Source organism: Pteronotus mesoamericanus, unplaced genomic scaffold (genome assembly GCF_021234165.1).
Source record: "Pteronotus mesoamericanus isolate MK-2021 breed Mesoamerican mustached bat unplaced genomic scaffold, CSHL_Meso_final contig_101, whole genome shotgun sequence".
NCBI lineage: Eukaryota > Metazoa > Chordata > Mammalia > Chiroptera > Mormoopidae > Pteronotus > Pteronotus mesoamericanus.
The window spans coordinates 7,612,506-7,635,733 of NW_026555001.1; the positions used below are offsets into that span (position 1 = coordinate 7,612,506).

Consider the following 23,228-nt stretch of genomic DNA (forward strand, 5'->3'; position numbering starts at 1 on the left):
CCTCACTAATTTGATGGTAAAAGAGTTATCTTCTCAGTTTTATTCGCGCTTCTGTGACTACTAGTTACAAACCATTTCCCCTTTTGTTTTTCCTCTTTTACCAACGACTGGCTCATATGGCCATTTGTCCATTGTCCATTTTTCATCCACATTAATGAGATTATTTTGTTTTGTAAAGTTTCCATCAAAGCAACAATAAAACTCACTAGAGTTCATTTTATTGGATTGATTTAAGTATTTTATTTAAAGAAATATTCTGAACAGTATAGTTTATTAATAGGAAAAAATATACAGCATCCATGTTTAAAGAACGTTCTGTACTGATGTTACAGGGAATAGACTTCTTCAAATGACATGATTAGCTTTGTAGTGCACCAGTGAATGCACTCCGCAGAAACGGGGTTTTACCTTCAACTCGGAGCACGTTACGCTTAGAGCAAAAAAACAATAAAAATCACAGCTTTAATAAAGTTTAAAATTTAGTAGACCACATCTGATATGTTGAAGAGTAAGCTCTTTTATTTACACCTTCAAGGTGGTGCTTATTTTCTTCACCTCGTCCTCTGCAACTTTATCCTATAAAGAAAATACAAACAGACACTGAAAATTCACACATTCATCCCGATACTCCAGGTACTTTGAAGTAGACATTCATTGAGTGAGGGGAGACTTTTCTGAAAGACTGTGACAAAGGAACTGTGGCTTTCTTAGGGCGGGCATGATTCAAATCTCTGAGAAGAGGAGCAAGGCAGAGAGCTATGTCCAGGTTTCTCCTTCACCAGCTGTGGACCGGCAGGAGACAGGAAGGAGAGTGTGTTAAAGCAAACACTGTTTTCATCTTCAGCTACAAGCTGTGGCAGAAGTCCTGGCACTGCCGCTAGCAGCAGGATTTGAAGAGATCTGAGATTCCGCTGTAAGGTCCAGGCAGGCAAATACACATTTAAATTATTCATCAGGGGCTTAATAGGTAAGACTGAGTCCTATAATATATTTTATAGGACTCCACATGTATTGTTATTTTTTTAAAACAAGTGTGTAAGTTACAAAGAGTGGCAATAAATCCAAGTGTTAGGATACTCCGATACTCTTCAGCATTTAATATTTACTGAGCGCCTATCAAAGATGAGAAGAACTAGACAAAATAGATACTTGAAATAGCTGCTAGATTTTTTTAGAACTGGAAGTCCTTTAATAGCTTTAATCATAAATATTAATACACTGATTCACTTGTACTGTCTAATCAACTAGAAACTTACCTTCTAGAAAATCAATATTTTTTGAAGGTTGTGATAAAATGCAGCAAATGAATCTAGGGTATTAATGTATTATTTAAAAGAACTTATAAAAAGCTATAATTCATGCTTATTTTTGTTACCCTAGGGTTACTCAGTGCCTGGCACCCAGAAGCCCTAAATGTCTGCTAAATTATTGGTTAGATGCTGGAACACAGGAATGCTCGGAAACAAAGGCTAACCCTAACCCTAACCCTAACCCTAACTCACAACAGCATTACCTGGGATATTTGAACTTAACTTAACAAAGTGTGTCTTATTTATCCATGTTTCCATACACGCTTGCCATTCCAGATACGTATTTCAAAAGAAATATAATAATTAGAACACATTATATATCCTACATTTCTTCACTTAGATTAAATGCTGTTTTCTGATTAAACAAAGCTTTTGTAAATATGTTTAAAGTTGCATGAAAATAGAAACTAATCAACTGATGAATAGTGATAAAGGAAAAATGCCCCACTCGGCATGTTTCATGATCTTTGTCGTGGTATTAAAGAGAAATACCAATGTACTAGATTTTTAATCAACAATGAACTAGATTTGATTGCTTCTTGATTATCTCATTGTTTATTATGTCTTACCAATTCTGATTCAACATTTCCAAGAATGTATCACAGTTCTGTATCTTTACACTATTTTCAGTAATACGTCATTTCGCAAAAGTCTAAATTACATGTTGAATTGTGCACTAAAGGGTTCCTGATAGCACATTTTTTCCAGTGTGAGTTTCCTTGTATAAACCCAAGATGAAGACATTTTTACATTGACTTGAGGTCTGAGGAACTCCCAAATGTGAGAACTTCCGGGTTGACTATGGTATGTGTGATCACTGAAGACTTCCCTTCATTCATGACGCTGAGAGTGTCTTATGTGGTGGAAACCCTCCCATGTCCTGGAGTGTTGCTCTGTGAGTAAAGGATGCCCATGTTTATTTCACTGAATTGCTTCCCCAACATGAATTACCTGGTGTTTCCCAAATGGCTTCCTCCACCTGGTAAAGACTTGCTGCTGTCCTTCCTGGCTTACCCTAAGTTTTCTGTGCACACCCAGGTGTGAGCTTTGGCTGAAGGCTGCAGGGTGTCTCCCCTGTGTGAACAACCTGGTGCGAACGACGGTTACAGCTGAGGCTGCAGTTCTTCCACATACATCACATTCACATGGTTTCCCTCCAGTGGGCACTGTTTCAAGACGGCTGAAGTGAGCACATGACTAAAGGCTATTTCCCACAGAGATGACCTTTGTAGGGTTTCTCTGCAGAGTGAATTCCCTCATGTCACTTGAAGGATGAATTGTTACTGGAGGCATTTCCACACTGATCACAAAGGTCTCCTCTCCTGTGTGAGATCACTGACATAAACAAAGGGTAGCTCTCTGGCTGAAGTGTTTCCCACATTTGTTCACTGTAGGGTTTCTCTGCACTGTGAGTTCACACGTGTTGAGTCACTGTTGAGCTGTGAGTGGATATTCCCCCTTGAACAATCTACTCACAGAACTCCTTTCCAGTGTGGAATCCCTGCTACTGAGGGAGAAGGAAAACATGGGAGGCTGTTTAAGGTTTCCCCACGCCTGGGTAGCTATTCATTTTTCTACGTATCAATTCTAAGATGATTTTTCAGTGATAGTCTCTAGTGAGGGTCTTTGCCACAGCGGTTGTACTCAGGGGGTGTGTTACTCTCCTGCATGCACAGAAGTGCTCTCCTTTGCCGCATGTCAAGTGGAAAGCTATCCGAGTAACTACGAGGTCTTCATTACATTTCAAGTACTTCACATAGCAACAATATTTATGCAAAGGTCCTCTTTTAAGAACTCAGTAGTTACGGTTTTGAGCTCAGGTTACTCCTTTCTTCCCCAGACTCAAACGATCAAAACCTTTCTGCCGAGACGGCCCAGGTTGTCTGCCCTCAAACTGAAGTCATGCTTTACGCGTCCCAGTCACAGGCCAGCTCCAACGTGGAGGAACGGATTCGCCCTCGTGGATCTCACCACGATAGTCGGTGGCTCCTGCCTACATGTCTCCTACGTGGAAATGAGGTCTTGGTTTCTACGACTTTCCTGAGTGGACTCTGGCCTTGGGGAATCCTTTTCCTTGTCCCACAGCTCTTCCCCTTGCACCAACTAGGAAGTCACACCTGATTTTCAGAGCTTGTACCCCTAGGGAGGCCAGCTGGCTGATGTTCTCCAGCCTCACACATCTGTACAGCCCCTCTGAGACGGGTCCAGGAGGCCCGCTCTTCCTGAGTCAAGTCCACAGCCCTGTCCCCAAAAGTCATCATTTCCTGTGGCTGCACTGACAAGAACTCAGTCACCAGCTGCCTTCCTCTGTTTTCTCACCCAGCGACAGTCTGAGCACTAAGCCAGTGGAGCAGAAGCCAAACTGACGAAAACTTGGGTGAGGTCACTTTGACACCGAGGTTGGTGTCACCACACTCTGCAGAGCTTTTTTCTCTTTCCAGCAAAAGGCCAAGAATCTGTATTTTTAACAAGTCCTCCACCCCCAAGCAAATCTTAATGATTTAAACCTCTGGGTTAAAATTCTAATTTCCTTAGAATCTCAGGTTCCATATTTAAACCTTGGGAAGGCCTTTCCTCACCCCTGGTCCAGGCTGCAGTCCCAGGGGTGATCTCTCATAAATCTCTGTGCTTTTACTTCCACAACGCTCATAACGCTTTATTGCCATTAGGTGTTCAGTGCCTGCCTTTCCCCAAAAGAAAGCATTTGTTTCTTTCTCACTGTATCCCAAGCCCCCGGCAGAGCACCCCTATATTTATCTATACGTGATAGTTTAGACAGACATCGAAAGCAGGATTAGGATTTTATTATAAAGGAGTTCCTAATGACAAGGAAGATTCTCAGTCTATTTAAGAGGTTGGAAACATAGTCTGGGACTTGAAACAACAGGTAACTTCAAAGACAACTGTATCACTTGCTAACATGAACAAGTATTCGTTACTTTTAGCATTCTCAGAGTCCACTTCTTCCTGTAGTTCTTTCTGGAACATTGCATTTACTATCTATCCTCTAAGAGTTTATCTTATAAAAGTAATTAATGTCACTTCAAAATATTACAAGTTTTAAATAGTTTTTTCTTGACCAGGTTAGCACATCCCTCACTGTAAGGGTGTGTGCTTGCGCGCCTGTGTGTGTGTGTGTATATACATATATAGGTATATATATCCACATCACGCCATGCTTTTGATATATGAGCCTTCTCAGTATACTCCAAGTCAATAACTTGACTGCTTCCTCCAGGCAAACAATTTTCAGGCTGTGGGGGTAATCATGATGTCATTCAGCAATCACGCTCACATTGCCTTCGACACAGGAATCCTTTTTAATTTAAGAAAAGGAATGTTTCCCAGGACTTGAGATTACCTTCCCAGGGTCAGGAAAACGCCACATGAATAACAGAATACTGTAGTTTCAAGTTCTGAGACTGGAAAGCTGCTCACAGACACACATCTCACTCTACTACCCGAGGGCGGACGCTCCCAACAGGCAGTGCAGTGAGCTCCCTGACAGGGGCAGAAGACAAGTTCGCAAATAACTGCAATCCCAGAAAGAGTTGCAAGTGCCGCAGGAAAGTAGCAAATATGTTCTGCGAACTCAGGGGGGAGAGAAAACTAAATGGCTGGGTTTCCTTCATTTTAATTCGTGCCACTACTAAACATTTTGGAAATGAATAACTTGGTCTGCTAAATCACTAACGGGGGTGAAAAACTTTACAGATAGGGGTATAATGGATAACTCACTTCATCCTATGTTTTAGTTGTAAGGAAGGGAGATACTCCTGATGGTACATTTACTACTTGGGGGGAAAAAAGAACTGCCAGGAATACAAGTGGAAACATCACTGGGGGAAAGAAAAGTAAAGTGAGAATTATCTGTTAGTGCTATATTGCATATTACATAAATATTTCCAGTGTCCAGCTTTCTTAGTCACCTTTATTACTAGTCCTACATATTATTACTATTAGCACTATTATACTCATTTGTATGGTATTAGTTTTCTGATTCTTCCTAACAATACTGAGTCCTCATTGTATCCCAGGCCCTAAGCTTGGCCCTTGAAATAGAGCGGTGAATGAAACATGCCTGGTTGCTACACAATCACACAAATAATGGCATATCACAACTGCGCTAAATGAAGGAAAAGTACAAGGTGCGTGCTTGTCTGGGAAGGCCAAAGAAGTCTTTCCCGAAGGAAGGATGCTGCCAGCGAGGTCTGCGGGATTGGGTTAAAGGAAGCAGAACGGGAGCGTGCGCAGGCGGGGAGGGAGTGTTTCAGGAAAAGGGAAGGGTGCGTCCTGAGGGAAGGACAGGTGCAAAGCAGGGCAAGAGAGGACAAGGCAAGCGCGAGAGATTGGTAGGAGCTAGGCAGACCCTTGAAGGGCTTGCTAAAAATTTTGAACTTCATCCTAAAAACAAAAGATTTTAAAGCAGGAAAGTGACATGTCGAAGTTTCAGTTTAATCTGTTGCTTTGGCTGCTATTGAAAATCAAGGATGGGACAGGAGGCAAGAAGCTGCGAGCAGACCCACTGGGAGGATCGACCTGGTGTGTGGTGCGCTGTGGGGAGTGGGGAGTGGCAGATGGATAGCTCAAGGCCTGTTTGAAAGGAGGAATTCCAGGAATGTGGTGACTAGGTAGCGGTCTGGGTTGGGCAGGTGAGGAGGAAGGTGGTGTCAAAGGTGATTCCCAATTTTCCCAGGTGAGTAGATGGGGGAGCCATTTAGTAAGAGGAGGAGATGGAGGAAGAGCAGGTGCAAAGTCCTGATAAGTTGGAGACATTCACAAGACACTCACGTGAAGATGCCAAGACATGAGAGGATCAGGCCTAGAGCTCAGAAGAGATTTCTAAAGACGGACATCTGAGGGGCCCTGGCAGGTGGATAGCATTTGAAGCCATGGAGACAGGTTTGGAGGGTAGGGAGGAGGAAAAGGGAGGTACCAGGGATCAAAACCTGAGTCTCATCAGCACCTCCATAGCCTTCCGGCGAGAACTCTACATTTCACGCATAAACATTTGCACGCCAACCAGGTATTGTACCTCATTATCACTCTGTATTCTAATCTCACATTTCAACAAGAATTCATAGACATTCAGTTTTAAATGACTGCATGTAACCCAAACTGACATCATTCAGAAGATAGCAGGGTCCCCAATCACCAACATGGAGCAAGCAATCAGCAGGACAAAACTCTTTGTTTTGCTCAAAAATATACAGCTCGTCTTCTGGAGAAGGAGTGTAGCCACTGAGAATGCTGTTTTGCAATACTAGGCAATGGAACCACCAGAGGGATTCTAGCTAGAAGGACGATCGGCCCCGTAGGAAGCCCCAAACATAGAAGCAGTCCAAGACCTTGCAGAGGTGGCTGCTGCAGAGCCCGGTGGAGCCCGATTAGCTACGTTTAAAACCTCAGGCATCCCTGAACCCTGAAGTTCCCGGGCAGGCCTTGCTTCTCTCCCCGCTTTCGGCCTCATTCCCCACAAGTGCCCTCAACACTCCTTCAACAAAACTTTGCTCTCCCACCTCGGAGCCTTTGTTCATGATGGGCAATGTGTTTCACCTACACCTTCACATTACCTTTCCATCTCTAATGCTACCTGATGTCTTCTAGGTAAATGTAATTTCTCCCTTTTCAGTATTTCCATAACCAATTATCTGTATCTCCCTAGGAACTCATGCTTTCTACCCTGAGCTTAGTTATTTGGATACATGCCTCATGTTTCCTTCTAGGCTATAAGCTCCTACAGGGCAACACACGTCTAACATGTTTATATCTCAGATCCCAGCAAATGTCAGAGCCTGCATCACTCCAGCAGAGAGGAAGAGGAACGCTTATTTCTGTGGCATTTCTTTTCAACTGGGACTCAGGGGATGATGATGTTTGGCGACTGATGTATTTTTTCTTGTCCCCACAGTACAAGTAAATGACTCACAAGAACATGGACTGTTAACTGTGAAATTCCTAAAACTCAGGGCATACCCAGAATCCTGAATTAGTGAATAAATAGGTGACAATTAATGCAATAGTTTCTTTTTCATTAACGGTAAGTGTTTAAAGACCAAGAAAACATAAATATGCATTTTCAGTCTTCTTCATGGCCTTGGATAGCGACACCCTGCTGTGAGCTGGGGACTGATGGTGGCAACGCCATGGACACCCCTCCTGTTCTAAGGTGGGCACCCTGTCTAGCTCGTTTGCTGCCCAGAATTATGCTGCTCCTCCTCTTTCCTGAGGCGGCTTGTCCCACTACCTGCTGTCTAACACCTAATAAGCATCAGGATGTTTTAACTTCTAGCCCATGATGTGTGAGTCTTTTAAAGATACAAGGGGTCTCCTGGTGAAGTGTTACCAAGAGCAATTTTCACATCTTCATAGAACACATTAAATCCAAGTCAAGAGGTTTTAGTACAGAAGGGACCGCCAGATGTGTGCAGGCCATTGCTGACGTCGGAAGCGGGAGTAGTACTGGTGAAATAATAGTGCCATTGGCACCATCCGGGCTTACCTCTCTGCTAACACAGGGAAGCAGCATTGCCAGATTACAGAACTTCATGGCATCTTCCGTTTGCTTAAGATCGATACAACACTAGAAATGGGAAATAACCAACGTTAAAGGTAATCGCATTTCACGTAATGGATTCAAAGTGACCTTAACACCACCATCTTCGTTACCTTGGCAAGGAACATGTAATTGCACTTAGAAAAACCAGGGTGCAGGTCTTCAACCTGATTTTAAAAGAAAACAGAACAGAGAAAAACAGGGTGATATTAAAACAATGAAAACCAAATAAAGAGGACATGTTTCAGTAAATCAAATATTAAACAAATTGACCTAAGAATTTAGGTTGGCTGTGTCACATCTGAGTCCTTTTATCAGTTTCAAAGTGTCCTTTGGGTGCAGACACAGCTTTTTAGTTTAACCAATAAAATGAAATTATTACTATGGGCATTAAGCTTACAAAGCAATGAGGTACTTTAAGGTTTGGGGATCCCTTTGTATAACCATCTCCTCACTTCTCTTCTGTATCCTTTCTCTTTTTCCCTTCAGAGAGCAAACAAACTGGTGATACGGTTCCCGCCGGCCACCCAGACAAGTCCTGTACATTTCACAACTTATGCAGGAAACCAGAGAACAGCATGACTGGCACCCATGGCAAGCATCTTCCACTACACTCATATTTCATTTCTTTAATTGCAACATATTCCACATCAGTTGAAGACTATCTGAAGTCCACTAGGTCCAGTACTTTTAAAGAAAAGACAGATCCTTGAGACAACTAGTCCAAGTAGTAGTCCTACTTGCAGAATTTAATAAGTGGGGGTTATGAAGGTACTTTACCCCTTATCTACTAATCTCCTATGTACCAGTTCCTTTTATCTCTGGTAAATAAGATCTCTTTCAGGTATATGGTACAGCTACTAAACAGCTCTTCCCAGGACCTAAGACAGCCTTTGCCTCAGTCAGCTTTTGCGGTGATGAAGTCCTCCACGAATAAGCGCCCAGCCTGGCCCAGGTCCCCACCCAGAGGGATGCAGAGTCCAGGAGAAAAAGAATACTTTTAAAAATTCACAAAAAAATGCTTGTCTTACAAGATACAAGCATTCCAGACATTTCCAAAATTAAAAAGTAAAAGTTTATCTGTTCTACTTTTATTCTGAATTTCAATCTTATTCCCCAAGTGGTAATCACTACCAGCAGTTTGACATGCATCCTACCACTATTTTACCAAGAATAGGCAAACCAAAAAAAAAAAAGATAATTGATTTTTTTAATACTTAGAATTATTTTATTAGCCTTTTTACAAATAGTGCTTATTTTTTGTAGTAAATTCACTGCTTACAAGCAATGAGTAACTGTTCACCCTGAAGATGCAAGGGTGTTTACCTGCAAACAGGTATGACTAGATAGTAGAAGTACAGGTTTTCCTGTCCACCCACAGTACTTTTTTTTTCTGTATGCTTCACTTTATTTATTTTTATTGTTCAAATACATTTGTATCCATTTTCCCATCACCGCCTTCCCCTGCCTCCCCCCACCTAGATAATTGGCTTTAAAAAAATTTTAAATGGGATCATTTTCTATATATTGGTCCAAAACTTTTCTTTCCACAACATATTACAGACATATTTTCAAGTTAGCATACACAGATCTATTCCATTGTTTCTAAGAGCTATATTTCATACTATACATAATTAAGCATTTCTTAGACATTTATTTAGACTTATTGCTCACTTACTAATAATGATGAATGAACATACTTAATCCTATATGCTTGTGTATATAAGTGCTTATATCTGGGAGAGACTCCTAGGGGTTGAACTCTGAGTCAACGGATATACATGTTTTAAAGATGGGCACAAATGGAGGGGAATCTAAAACCTAGGGTGCTGAGGAGCTGACACCTTAAGCGAGTCTATCTCTTGTAAAGGACAGTTCCTCTCCAGAGAATCTGAAAGGGAGGGGTCCTGAAAGGAGAAGGACAAAATCTCTTGGGAGCCAGACTGGGGGTAACTCTTTAAGTTCAAGCAGATCAACTGTGGATCTGGCTTAGAACCTGCAAGGCAGCCGACAGATTGAAGGAAGTTGTTCAGTTCAGTCCCAGACAGACCCTTGAACATCCTACAGAGCCATCCATAGTGCTGATGGATTCTGCCTCTCCTGCTTCTTCTGTCTTGTCCAATTATTTCCATTTCAACTCTGCATTTACTAAGTGCACTTCTTGAGCTATTCTAATAAGAGAAACTTATTGAACTAACTGAACTTTGTTCTTCCATGTCCAGTAACTGTACCAAGCTCTGCCCAAATTCTATCTGGATAACTTGCCCCAAAATATGTAAATAAGCAGCTTCTTATTTTTTTTAATGTTGGCATTTTATATATACCTTAAGGTATATATAAAGGTATCTGTATATATACCTTAACACTATGTTTAATTAACCAGAGTGATTATAAATCAGAACATCTCTTTTTTTCTCTCATGGTTAAAAAAAAAAAAAGCCCTAAACAACACAGGCCTTTGCTGAACAACAACTTGGTAGAATGTTCTAGTTAAGGGGAAGTTTCTAGCTAGGCTCTTAGGATATTTTGTGTTGTAACACCTGGCAAAGACTAGTTTAATTGCTCAGTTGGTCTTGGCTGTCTGATTCCCTGGAGGTGGGGACTGTGTTGGTCATTTCTGTGTTCCCTACATTTGACACTCTGCTTAGTACCAGGTATATGCTTAATAAACATCGCCAAATAAATTAGCTTTGTTTTAAAACATCTCATAACCTCAAGCAGCAGCCCTCCGTCACATCAGCATGCAGAAGAAAGTCCTGCAGCTGGTGAAACCACTGAGGGAAATCCGGCACCACTGCAAACAGTGGGTGAGATCAGGGTGGCCTGTCCCCCACCACTGGTGCCTGTCATCTGCTACACACACCACCCACATGTTCACAGGAGCGTTATTCATAAAAACCCCCAACTAAAAATCATGTAAAGGCCCACCAATAGATAAATATACAAGAAATTGTGGTATATCCATATAACGGAATATTGTCCAGCAGCATAAAGGATCTACAGATATACTCAATAAAATAAATAAACCTCAACGTATTATGCTGAGCAAAAGAAGCCAGATACACACAAAAGTACAAGTGCTATAATCCACTTATATAAAATTTTAGAACAGGCAAAATTAATCTACAGTGACAGAAAGCAGATCATAGATCCCTTTGTCAACAGAAAGGTAGATAAATCTCTAGGGTAATGAAAATGTTCATGTTTTAAAAGAGTGTTAGTTACATGAGTATATAAAATTTTGAAACTTCACTGAACTGCACACTTAAAATGGTGTATGTTATTATATATAAACTATACATTAATATAATCAGAGATTCTGAAATAATGAATGTGATTTATGGCCTGGGCTGACATTTTTTAAAGTTTTCCAGATGATTCTAATATATAACCAAAGTTGAGAACCACTGCCTGAGGGAATCGTGCCAGAATTTTTGATGAGGCAGGGAGGATGCTATAGTTAGAAGGAAACGACAGGGGATTCACAGATGACTCCTGGTCTGAAGCCTCCTCCCTAGGTGTTTTGAGGCTGTGGAGGACAATATTTCACCTGTTATAAGAGCCAAGGAATAGCAGCTAACATTTATTTTTGGTTAGAGCACTTAATGTGCTAGACGCTGGGCCAAGAAAATCACATGTATTATTTTATGCAATCTTCACAAAAACCACATAAAGTAGGCATAGGTGAAGAATTTAAGATGAGGAGAAATAAGGAAACATGCCTAGGTCATACAGACAAGGGAAGGCTCAGGTCTCAAACAGGCTGATTCTAAAGCCAGTGTTGCTGATCTCGACAGGACCGACCGGATGGCTCTGGGGACACATTCCTGGCCCCGTGAACGTTCTTTGGAGGGATGGAGTAACGGGCGTTGGAGGGACAGGAAGTCCTGAACCTGGGTTCCACCAATATGGCCTCCGGGAAAGGCAACTCTCCTAAGGTGTGTGGGATCCAAGGTCTGTGTTGTGTCCTGTCCCTCCCAGAGCCCTTCACCCTCCGCTGCCGTAGCCCTCAGCATTCTGGGCTCCTCAGCACCCTCCACTGTTGCAGTAAACATGGGGAGAAGCAGTCCTGATGCCTTGCCACTCTCTTGACACACACACACTGTGGGATACATTTTCAGTCAGAACCTAAGTCATGGCTGGTGAGGCTCCCAAGGTGCTTTGCCAAGGTGTTTACATTGTAATGAAATAAAAATTCTGTGAGCTTTTATAGGTGCTGCACACCATCTAAGCAATTTACTTGTATTAACTTATTTAATCTTTACAATGACACTGTGTCAGGTACTGTTATCTCCATGTTACTGATTAAAATGAGACAGAGGTCAAGTCACTCGCCCAATGTTCATCAGGCAGTAAGTGGTGGAACTGGAATTTAACCAGGTGGCCTGGCTCCAGAGTTGGCATCCTTATCTGTACATTATTGTGCCTCTTACCACTTTTGATTTTTATCTTTGTAATATCAAAGGTACATTGGCACCTTAAGAACTTTTATACAGTGTCCTGACAACCGGAACCTCACATTACCATATTTTGCCATGTATAATACGTACTCTTTTGCCCAAATTTTTGAGGGAAAAATAAAGATTCTCCTTATACATGGGTATAATGATTACACGTCATGGGTTTAATAATGGGCATAATAATCCCATACGTAATGTGCACAAAAACATGGGTGCTCATTATACATGGAAAAATAGGCTATAAATGTGATACTATGAAAAAAATGAGTTTCAAGTTCCAATGACATTTTTTCTAATTAACTTATAAAAATAATTTATCTTAAATATACCATGATCTACAGTCTTATAAAATTTAAAACAGGAGAACTCATTCTGAGTGGTAGGAAAAAGGGGGATGAAATAGGGATGGGGCAGTCTTAGACCTCACTCTTCTGTGATTTGCCATTGTGTGCCACTGGAAAAAAGTAAGTTCCTGAGATCTTGATTCCCTCTTTATGAAACAAAAAAAGATCATGCTAAATAAAAAAATAAGAAACACGTGGCCCTAGTACTTTTATTCCCAGCATTCTTTTCCATTGGGTTGATGCTTGATTTCAGAACACTGAAGAAAAATTTTTTTTGAATCCTCACCTGAAGATATGTTTATTAATTTTAGAGAGAGGAAGGGGGTGGAGGGAGAGAGAGCGTGAGAGAGAAACATCAACATGAGAGAGAAGTATCGATCAGTTGTCTCCCATATGCATCCCAGCAGGGCATCCAAACCATAACCTAGGTTTATGCTGTGACTAGAATCAAACCCGCTACCTTTTGGTATATAGGATGATGCTCCAACCAACTGGGCCACATGGCCAGCGTGTCAGAAGATTTACTTTTTCCCACACCTTCTAGGAAGCCATGAGCTACTGTTCAGAGATGAAAAATCCAATGAAACCTAATTCTCATTTAAGGCTATATGATCTCTAAGTTCACTCTCAGTTCTACAAAATCAATATTTAAAACAACAAAAAACCCAGCATGTACAATAAGTTGGACAATACAGGTCGAAGCCTGATTTTATCTATATTGTTACAAATCTGAAGCTGTAGGTGGGGAAAAAGATACCTTAGTATCTATTAAAGTCTATAATTGGTTCCAGACAAAGGCGAAGGGATTAACACAACAGGAAGTTGGTTATATGGGTGGGTATACTGCACATTTACATGTGTGCACACACACCTATTACTGCTCAGAGTTTTATTAGCATAGCAATTATACATTTTAAGACACAAATGAAAATACTGATTTGGTCTACTGCCCCAAATGTTTCATTGAACTGCTTGCAACTTATGGAACAGCTTTTAAAATACCTCTTCCATTTGGTATCTTTTAGTTCTTTAAGATTAAACTGTTCCTATGTTAGGCTAATCAGGCATTTTTGGGACCAAGTCTAATAGGGCACACATTCTTTTAAACACAGTCACATGACCTAGAGAGTTGCTCTTGGATTTGGTAGTAAGGCCTGTTATATCTGAAACCTAGGGCATACCTAGCCACTCTAAGAAGCACCTTGGATTTAAAGCATAACTTATGTTATGAGAAGCTTAAAACAGAACCAGGATTCAAACTATTAGAGATCTACATGTGGAGAAGAGAAAAATTTCCTTGGCAAGGGTAGGAAGGACTGGTGCAGATACGAGCTAATTTGACGCTCAAAAACTGGATAGGCAAAATATACCTTAAGGAAATTTTGCAAAGCTTCTTGTACAGTTGAAGATGGTATTTTTCCAAATAGAGCGGCAGCCATTTTTTTCTCAATCCAGCTCAGTTTTGAGACCTGCAAACATAGAACACCGCTTTTAGAAAGCGTTCATCTTTTGAATGAATAATCTCTCCTCAGTTAGATGTTTGTGTATCTGTGTACATATAGGCATATAATGCATATAAATACATGTCCATAAATAAAATATATGAGAGATATCAGCTTATGGTATTAATATTTTACCTTTTTTCATAATTCTAACAAACTATGAATTCTGAAAGCATTGGTTACAAAACTGATTTGAAATACTCATAAGATTTGTGTTCAACCAGGGAAAAAGGGATAAGGGTAAGGAATAATGTGGACCTTGTCTACTCATCTGATTCATGATTCTCATATGACTGCAAAGTATTTCTTGGCACAAGAGTGTACTAGTTACCAGACCCTGCCTTTGCTTTCTCCTGCCGGCCCCATGCTGCCAACCTGACCCAGCAGGCAGCACCTCAGACATTTAAACAGAACAAGGATTCTCAACCAAGAGGAAATGCGGAGTGAGGGTCCAAGGTACATACGTACAATTCAAGAGGAAAGCTTTTCTTGTTTTTTTAAAAAAAGGTGTTCATTTTCCCCAAATATGAATATTAGATGTTTATCATAAAAGATGAAAAAAAATCATAAATGAACAGTTAAAAGGGTACTGATGCTGTTCCCAACCCCATCAAGAGCCTTCCTTCCCAGTTCCATCTTCTAGGTTTCTACGTAGCCATTAAGCTCTATTTTTAAAAAAAGTTGTTTCCTTGCTTTTGTATGTACAAGGATTGTGACTGATTGCTAAGCTTATTTTTGCTTTTTTTAGAAAACACTTTACAAAAACATTGTTATTTCCTTTGATAAGGTTTTTTCTACTTAAGTATTTTTAAAATAACTTTTTCTATTTCAATTACAGCGGACATACAATATTATATTATTGATAGCTTCAGCTGTATAACTTTCTCAGTTAAATATTATAGTTTTAAAATTTCATCTGGTTGAGTATAACTGACATTTGGTCACCCAAGTAACTGTGAAACATTCCATCATTTAAACATACATCAACAATTTTTCATCCACTCTTTTGCCAATGGACATTTGGGTCTTTTCCATTGTTTTGCTCTGAGGAACAAGGCCGCTACAGGCATTCTTCCACATGCCTTTTGAAGCACATTTGCAAGAGGTTCTCTAGGGTAGGCACCAGTGTGGGTCTTATGGTCCTTGGGCAAGTAATCAAATTTAAAAGATAATACCCAATTGTTTCTAAGATGACTGAGCCAATTTATGCTCCTACAACAGTGTAAGAATTCCTGTTGCTTCATATCCTTGCAACATTTCCCTGACATTTTAAAATTTTATCAAATGAGTAAGAAAATAAAAATGGCATCTCTTTGTGGTTTTAAATATTTCTAATGTCAAGATTTGTTATTTTTTAAGTTGTCTTGTTTTTTAAGTTCTAATTTAATTGTACGGTTATCAGAAAACCTGGAAGGTAGCAATTCTTTAAAATTTATTATGACTTGCTTCATGACCTCATATATGGTCAATTTTGTAAACATTCTATGTATGCTTGAAAAATGTGTATTCTCCAATGGTTAGGCATGTATTTTCATATATGTGTATTAAATCAAAGTTATTAAAAGTGAGGCTTCAATGTTTACAAACTTACTATACTTTCTTTTGTCTTCTTGTTCCATTCATTACCCAAAGAGCTGGGCGAAAATTTACCACTATGTACTGTCCTTACCTTCCTTGTGTTTTTATCTTGTCTTCATATTTCCCATCCATTTGTTCCCCTGTGCTGCATTCCAGGTAACTTTTTCAGATTTATCTTAAAGTTTGCTAATTCTCTCCCTGGGGATGTCTGTCTACTGCTAAAATTTTCCACTGAGTTTTCTTTTAATGCTTAACAGTACTCTTTTTATATCAAAAACTGTTTCATTTTTTTCAGCTCTACCTGGTAATTTTTATAGTCTCATGCTCCTCCTCCATTTCCCCGACTAGTTCCGCTTAAAAAAAAACAAACAAACAACCAAAAACAGATAGGTAACTATTTAATGTCCTGTATTCTATGTTTCGAAAATCTAAAGTCCTTTTATATCTATTTCTGTTCTTTTGTTCTTTTTGTTGATTGTCATTCCTGATGGCTTATTTCTTGTCTATCCTATTGCTTTTGATAGTGCTGGGCCACTCTGCGAGAGCTCCATAAGGCCTATGTGAAGCTACATTCCTCCAGGGGGGACTAACATTAGCTTCTGCCACTTGTGTATGGCATGAATTTCAGGTTCCATTTTGCATTAAAATTTCCTTCTTGGGTTTTGAAGCCTAGATAAATAATATACATTGAAGTTCCAGACTCATGTGAGGTTGGGTCAATGGTTTCTAAACCTTACGGGAGTCTCATACCTTCATGAAGACTCAGATCCTTAATACTTAAAACTGGAAAAATAAATGCTGCTTATAAGAGATTATTTGAGAAAATTATAATTATTAGAGCTGCTATAGGGAGTATTTGAGATAAGAAATGTAAAGTCTAAAATGCATATCTGATGTGTGGTAGGTCTTCAATAAAAGCAAGCTTCCCTCTTCATCCCTCATCTTCTTCAAAACTCATTTTAAAAGTTTCCTCTTGTGCTTACTCTACTTTTGTAATTCAGAAGTAGCGTGTCTCTTCATGGTAATTTTTTCATGTATTGCTTAAGATATATTTTCATATTCTGTTAATTTTCCATAAACTTATGTCATTTAAGACACTTGGTCTTAGACTTACCAGGCACCTTTATTTCTATAAGTTGTATGCCGCTTTCTAAATTGTTTCTTGAAGAAAAAAACTGTGTTTTATTTATCTTCTGGCCAGTGAGCACATAATTTACACTCCGTCAGCTCTGAATGAGAAAAGTCCTCCGACAAAACACGCTGTAGTGCACCAAGAGAGGCTACCTGTGTGTAGGTGGCAGATGACCCCCCGAGGGAGCACAAAGGGACACAGTGTGACTGCTACGTGGGGAAATGGAGAGGCAGTAAAGGGAAACGACACACATACTTATCTAAAGTCATATATTATATGGAACATAATATATAAATATATAAAATATATAAACTCATAAAATATGTATTGTTTATCTGTTTCCCTAAAGTAGCACTAGATAAAATAAAAGAATAAATAAGTCACTGAAAATATATCATACAATCAGAATATACTCAAATAAGATTTATAGCTAAAAGCATTTGACTTACAGTGTAACAGTATCTTCCTTTGAGGTAATACAAAAAGGGTTCTTCAGGTAAAAATTGGATTGCTTTATCTAGATGTTTCTGAAAGAAAATCCCAAAGAAGCAGATTTGGAGGTAGTGTTAAATAGAACTGTACCTAGCAAACTCAAAGGAGCTTTACAATACTGTTTCATCCTACTCCTCAATCCCTATCATTAATAATTAATATAATTATTATCAATTAATTCATTATGAAAAATGATTGCTCAGAACGAGCATCAGAGCTGTAACTATGATTTAATAAGGCTACAGATAATTTAAAGCCAAAAGGTCACTATAAAAATAGAAAACTCCCAGTCACATTACTGTCTGCCTAGGACCTGCCTAGATAATACTCAATTCAGAGGTGAACTTACAAATATCAAATAATTAGTAAAATGGAGGAAAAAATAGCAGAACTAGATGGTAGAGGAATCTACCCACTGACCTTATCAAATGGTTGCAGGGAGCTGGGACACAAAGGCCTATTGGCCCATAACTATAATTATTGACTCTGAGGGGTTATTTATTGAGCTATTACAACTAGAGGCACATTATAAAGATACATATTACATTACTTATTCCATTCATCCATCATGGTAAATAGAGCCCTAGATTGGATTCTACTCCTCTTGCAAATCAATACACAGAAAATGTTAACTAATTAGGCTCAGTCATGTTTACAGTATTAGTGAGCTCATCACCAATAGGCTAATCCTCTATCTTTGAAAAAATAACATTCATCAATTATGTGACTTCTTTCAGGATCTAGAATAATAATAATCTTTAATCGCCCAAATAGTCTGATTCCTTTTGACATTGTACTATTTGAAGAATGCCATTTCATTTAAAGAAAAAAGATAAATTCTTAGAGATTAATTTGTTGAATAACTTGATTTAGGCCTATTAATGGAACATATGGCTACATTAAAACATTTTTTATATCAAGAAATACCTTGAACCGATATCCATAGTTGATTTTGTTTTGTAAGCCCTCAAACTCAGATACATAGCCACACAAAACTGCGTACCTGAAAAAGATAAAACCGGTGGATATTGTGTGAACTTTATTCAAATACCACCAAATACAACAGTTTAAAAATGTTTCTGAAGCATTCATTAGTATTTAACAAAAGTATTCATGAAGATGCAAAAGCCCTGAAAATAATGAATATTTGACATTAACGTGAGGCCAGTTTCCTCATCTATAACTGGAGATGCTAACACCATCTATCTCATATGGATGCAGTGAGGGTGAATACATAAAACATGTAATTGCTTAGAATACTGCCTGGCACACAGTGAGTGTCAAGAAATGTTAGCTGCTACGATCACTATCAATAAAGTCACAAAGAGGCTCTCAGAAATAATCTAATTGTATAGTATTAAGTTGAAAAATATATATCAATAAATCCTTGTTTCTTTAATAAAAATAAAAATTTCATGGCCTCTTCTAATGTAATTTCAAAATAAAAATAAATATAATAACTGAAACTGAACAGAGTCAAAGGTAATTTTAGAATACACTTTTTCAAGGAATTCCCCATGTCCTTCAACACTTCCTTGGAAACCTGCATTACTAGAATAGAGCAGCCCATGGATTATTTGCTTTTTTCCACTGAGAATACAAAATTTACATAAATAATTATTTGACTATAAATTGGGTGTGATATTTGTTCAACAATTTGCTCACTCTAAACATTGGGGATGCATTACTTTTCATTTCAGAGTGTTTCTGTCTTAGGCAAAATATTCATTTACCCAAGTATTTCAAAAGCAGGTGTTCATTTTTACTTGCATTGTCATAACTGAAATGGAAAAGGTAACTTGGGGTGGTATATATCTCTATTGTTTCTGTGGGTAAGCATAACTCTCAAGTATAAATAAGAAGTAAACAATTTTCTTCTTTTGGAATGGTAAGACCATTTCTGGATGCAAAAGATCACATAATTCATATGACTTAATGCACAACCAATGAGATGGCTACTTTTCTAGTATGACTTTTTGATCTCTTAAATTTCAGTTTCTACATAATCAATGGAATCTGTGACAGAAGCAAGAGTGAATCAACCTACTACAAGTGACCAAGAACTTAACTAGATAAGGAGATACTTACTACTCACAAATTGTAAAATCAGACTGCACTTCACGTACATCTCTGCAGCCCAGAGAATTTAAGAAAAGATTACAGGAAAAAGACTCTTGAGCTCACTTCTGACAACTACTATTGTCACCTCCAGGCTCCCCATGTTCCTTCGAAATGCTTTCTGCCATTCGGTTCTGTCATCCCTCTCAAAGAGTTTCAGAATGTATATTCTCTAGTATATTTATATTTTACTTCTCTATTTATATTTATCTATACTATAGTATATTTATCACAACTGCACCAATACTGACATACAATATTGATACATCATTTTCACAATGAATCAATATTAATAAATTAAACTCTACTTCATTCAAATTTGTACCTGTTTTTATCTAATGTTCTTAAATTTTGACACTTTTTCTCCATCCTGCCTTTTATATTTCTCCCTATTAATTAACACCCTTGTTCATATCTCTTTTTTAAAATTTATTTTTATTATATTTTTTTCAATACCATTTATCCCCCTCCCTGCAATCACCACACTGTGGTCCATGCCAATGCGTCCTTTTTCCTTTTTTGCTCAGCCCCTCTAACCTCTAACCTCCCCACCCCCTGAGCTGTCATCCTGCTCTTGGAGTTGGTCTCCATTTGGCTTGTTAGTTCAGTTCGTTAATTAGATTCCACATGTGAGTAAAATCATATGGTTTTTGTCTTTCTCTGACTGGCTTATTTCACTTAGCGTAATGTTCTCCAAGTCTGCCATGCTCTTGAAAAAGGTAAAATTTTCTTCTTTTTTAGAGCCAAGTAGTATTTCATTGTGTAAATGTCCCATAGTTGCTTCATCCACTCATTAAATGATGGACACTTGGGCTGCTTCATATGTGAAAATCTTCTAAGTTATTACTGTCATCCATCATACACCCTGCTCATTTTAGTTTGTGTTATTTTGTAACTTTTAGAAGCACACCTTCTCTATCTTCACCCACTGACAAAATGCCTAAGACATAGACCTGGAACTCTAGCATTGTCTCCAGATTGACAGTGATGTTCAACCTGTTGGATAACAGAGTGGTCACTCTGTTGGATAACTGAGGCCCAAACCCTGCTGTCTACATGGATAGCCCAGAAGCTTCCCACATTTCTACGGCTTGTTCACAAGAATTTTTAGAGTGAGCTCACCTTAATGCCTTGCTTAAATCCAGATATACCAGCTCTGGTTCCCTACTCTATCTACTAGCAAAGAAATTTAAAAAAAAAAAAAAAAAAAAATCCTGTGACATTTTTAGAAAAATCTGTGTTGGGTCTACTTGAATGTCCTTATCTAGAGATTCACAGAACCACCCAACTATCAATGCTGGAATCAAAGGGAAAGATTCTACGTTCACTGGTCTAAAGTGATGCAATCAGTCTTCTGTTTCTGAAAGTGAGAAGGATGCCCGTGTCTAGGCCTTTACAGTGCTCTCACTACATTCTCTCCAAGTTACTCTGAGAAAAAAACCCCCATGATTTACGGATATCATTATATGAAATAGGTACACTTTTCCCTTATAATGTGTCACTAGAGTCTTATGTTTTTCATAATCCTTTTGAAGTCTGCTTCTTCAAAGTCTAAAATAGTATTTACCTTCCTACATATCGTAAATGCAAAGTCCGCCTGAGCCTTCTTTCCCAAAGGATCACCACTTCTTTTCTGGCAAGCAATTCCACCTATGTCTCTGGGTGTGCGCTTTGGTTTTTTACAGTGTTCATCTTTTAAACTGTAGTTTAAAATTTTATTTCCTAAACTCTTACATTGATGGGAACTCTGAAGAAAGTTAATTCACAATATAGTCTATTACCTCCATCTAGAGGTCATTCTAACCACATGCATTTTGACAGAAATTCTGTACTTTACTGGCAGTGATATTGAATATGTCCTTAATAATCAACAAACGTTCTTGTTTCAACAACTATTAAAATAACTCGATTAGTTTTCCTGCAGCACTTCTGATCAAGCATGAATGCTATTTATACTGGGAGAAAGCAAAGGAAGGATAATGCAATAGAATATTGGGTATTTAAGAATGTAAGATCTGCCTTTGTACTGTGTGAACACTGGTTACTAGTCTTCACATCACACCACACACACATAGCCTTGCTTACCCGACCTATAAAATGAAAAGAAGTTGTTCTGTGAATCACATGCTATGAGGCATATGGTTATAATTTGTGAACAGTAGAGCACAAAATATGTAAGACATTATTTATAATTAAGGTCAGGCCAATTTGGCTAACAAACTGCAAATCCATTGGTGGTTTTAGTCTCTTGATTCCAGAACAGAAAGCTTATGTAGCTTTCAAGTTACAAAGCAGTTTCACTCTGGAAAAGATGAAGATGAAAACCAAGTCTTTAAAATAATGCTGTTTTTCAATTATTCCCTTGATGTTAATCTTTCAAAACAATTATTGCTAAAGATTGCATCTTTTATTTCAAAATGAAGGCTAACAAACCATCACACAACCCTGTAAACCATGGGTCGGCAAACTTTTGCTGCAGGGCCAACAGGCAGAAATATTAGGCTTTGGGGGCACAGAGTCTCTGCTGAAACTATTCAAATTCATCGCTAGGCACAAATGCAGGGCAAGGCTGTGCTCCAACAGAACTCTACTTACAAAAGGAAGGAGATGGATTTGGTCTGCAGGCCATAGTTTGTCATTTACACGGAATAAATATGAAAATGTCTAAACATATTAACAAAGATAAGCAGAATAAGACCTTTTCACTATATTTTACTTTAATTAATAATGGAATCAGTAAACCTAAATTTTACCCATTGCTTCTCAAGTTTCAATTTCCCTTTTTTTCATCACCGTAAACCTCTGCTAGTCATATGAATGTGAACTCTTAGACTCAGTAGCTACATTACACTACATTCCAAGAATTTAGACAAAATTGACATTAGAATTTGTTACATTTTTATCAACTGATTAGATTTTAGTATTTTTATTATAAAAGCTGATACCAATAAGAAATATGTGAAACCAAATTGGATCATGACCGTAGGTGTGTGTTAGTAAGATTTAACTTCGGAGTTAAATCCCATGGTTAAAAAAATAACAATTAGTTCACAAGAAAAAATGTGAAAAAGATGAACAAATGAGAAGAAGCCAGATTAGTAGACGAGAGACTGGGCAACCCACTCAGGAAGAGCTAATCATAATCTGTCCTCACAAGATGGATTTCATGGTACTTATGAAGCCCTCAGAGAAAAGTCAACATTTTCCTGTACGGAAGTTTGGAAGCTCACACTGATTAATGCCCTCAAATTGAGAATTAACATCCAATGGACATTTTTAAGAGATTCTTCCTGGATGCAGATGCAGTAAGGGCAAAGGAAAAGGAGAGCAAAGGAAAAGCAACCCAGAGGAGGAAAAGAAAGAGGAAGAGGAGAAACAGGAGGAACAACTTAGTTAAGAGCAGAACCTGGGTGTTCTTTCTGGAACTACACCTAGCTAACCAACTCCAAACACCTCCAACATCGAAGGAGATGGAGAGAGTATGGCTGCCTCGGTATAAATTCATTACTATTACTGTTAATAGTAGAAGAACATAAGAACCTAATGCATATATATGTTCATTTATTAATATTATTATTATACAAATTAGGTAAGAAAGGTAAAATTGGCTATAGAAATAATAGCCAAGACCCTCATATACTGGGGGCATTATGGTAAAGAAATGTACCAGGATGTTGACTGCAAAATTACCTTTCTCCTAGAGATTGGCAGAGATACCCAGGGCACAGAACAATAC

At 38.5% G+C, this 23,228-nt stretch overlaps 1 protein-coding gene across 1 annotated transcript in view; it reads right to left on the reverse strand.

The window, feature by feature from the left end:
* Positions 1–215: 215 nt before the first annotated feature.
* The window catches only part of RMDN2 (regulator of microtubule dynamics 2), a 57,669-nt gene continuing 34,656 nt past the window's right edge, over positions 216–23,228 (reverse strand). Inside the window, exons 6-11 of the mRNA XM_054567699.1 lie at positions 18,302–18,377; positions 17,332–17,409; positions 14,041–14,139; positions 7,980–8,033; positions 7,813–7,893; positions 216–576 (exon numbers count right to left, since the gene is read on the reverse strand). Coding sequence (XP_054423674.1) covers positions 523–576; positions 7,813–7,893; positions 7,980–8,033; positions 14,041–14,139; positions 17,332–17,409; positions 18,302–18,377 — 442 coding nt within the window. The 3' untranslated portion in view covers positions 216–522. The remainder of the gene's footprint in view (positions 577–7,812; positions 7,894–7,979; positions 8,034–14,040; positions 14,140–17,331; positions 17,410–18,301; positions 18,378–23,228) is intronic.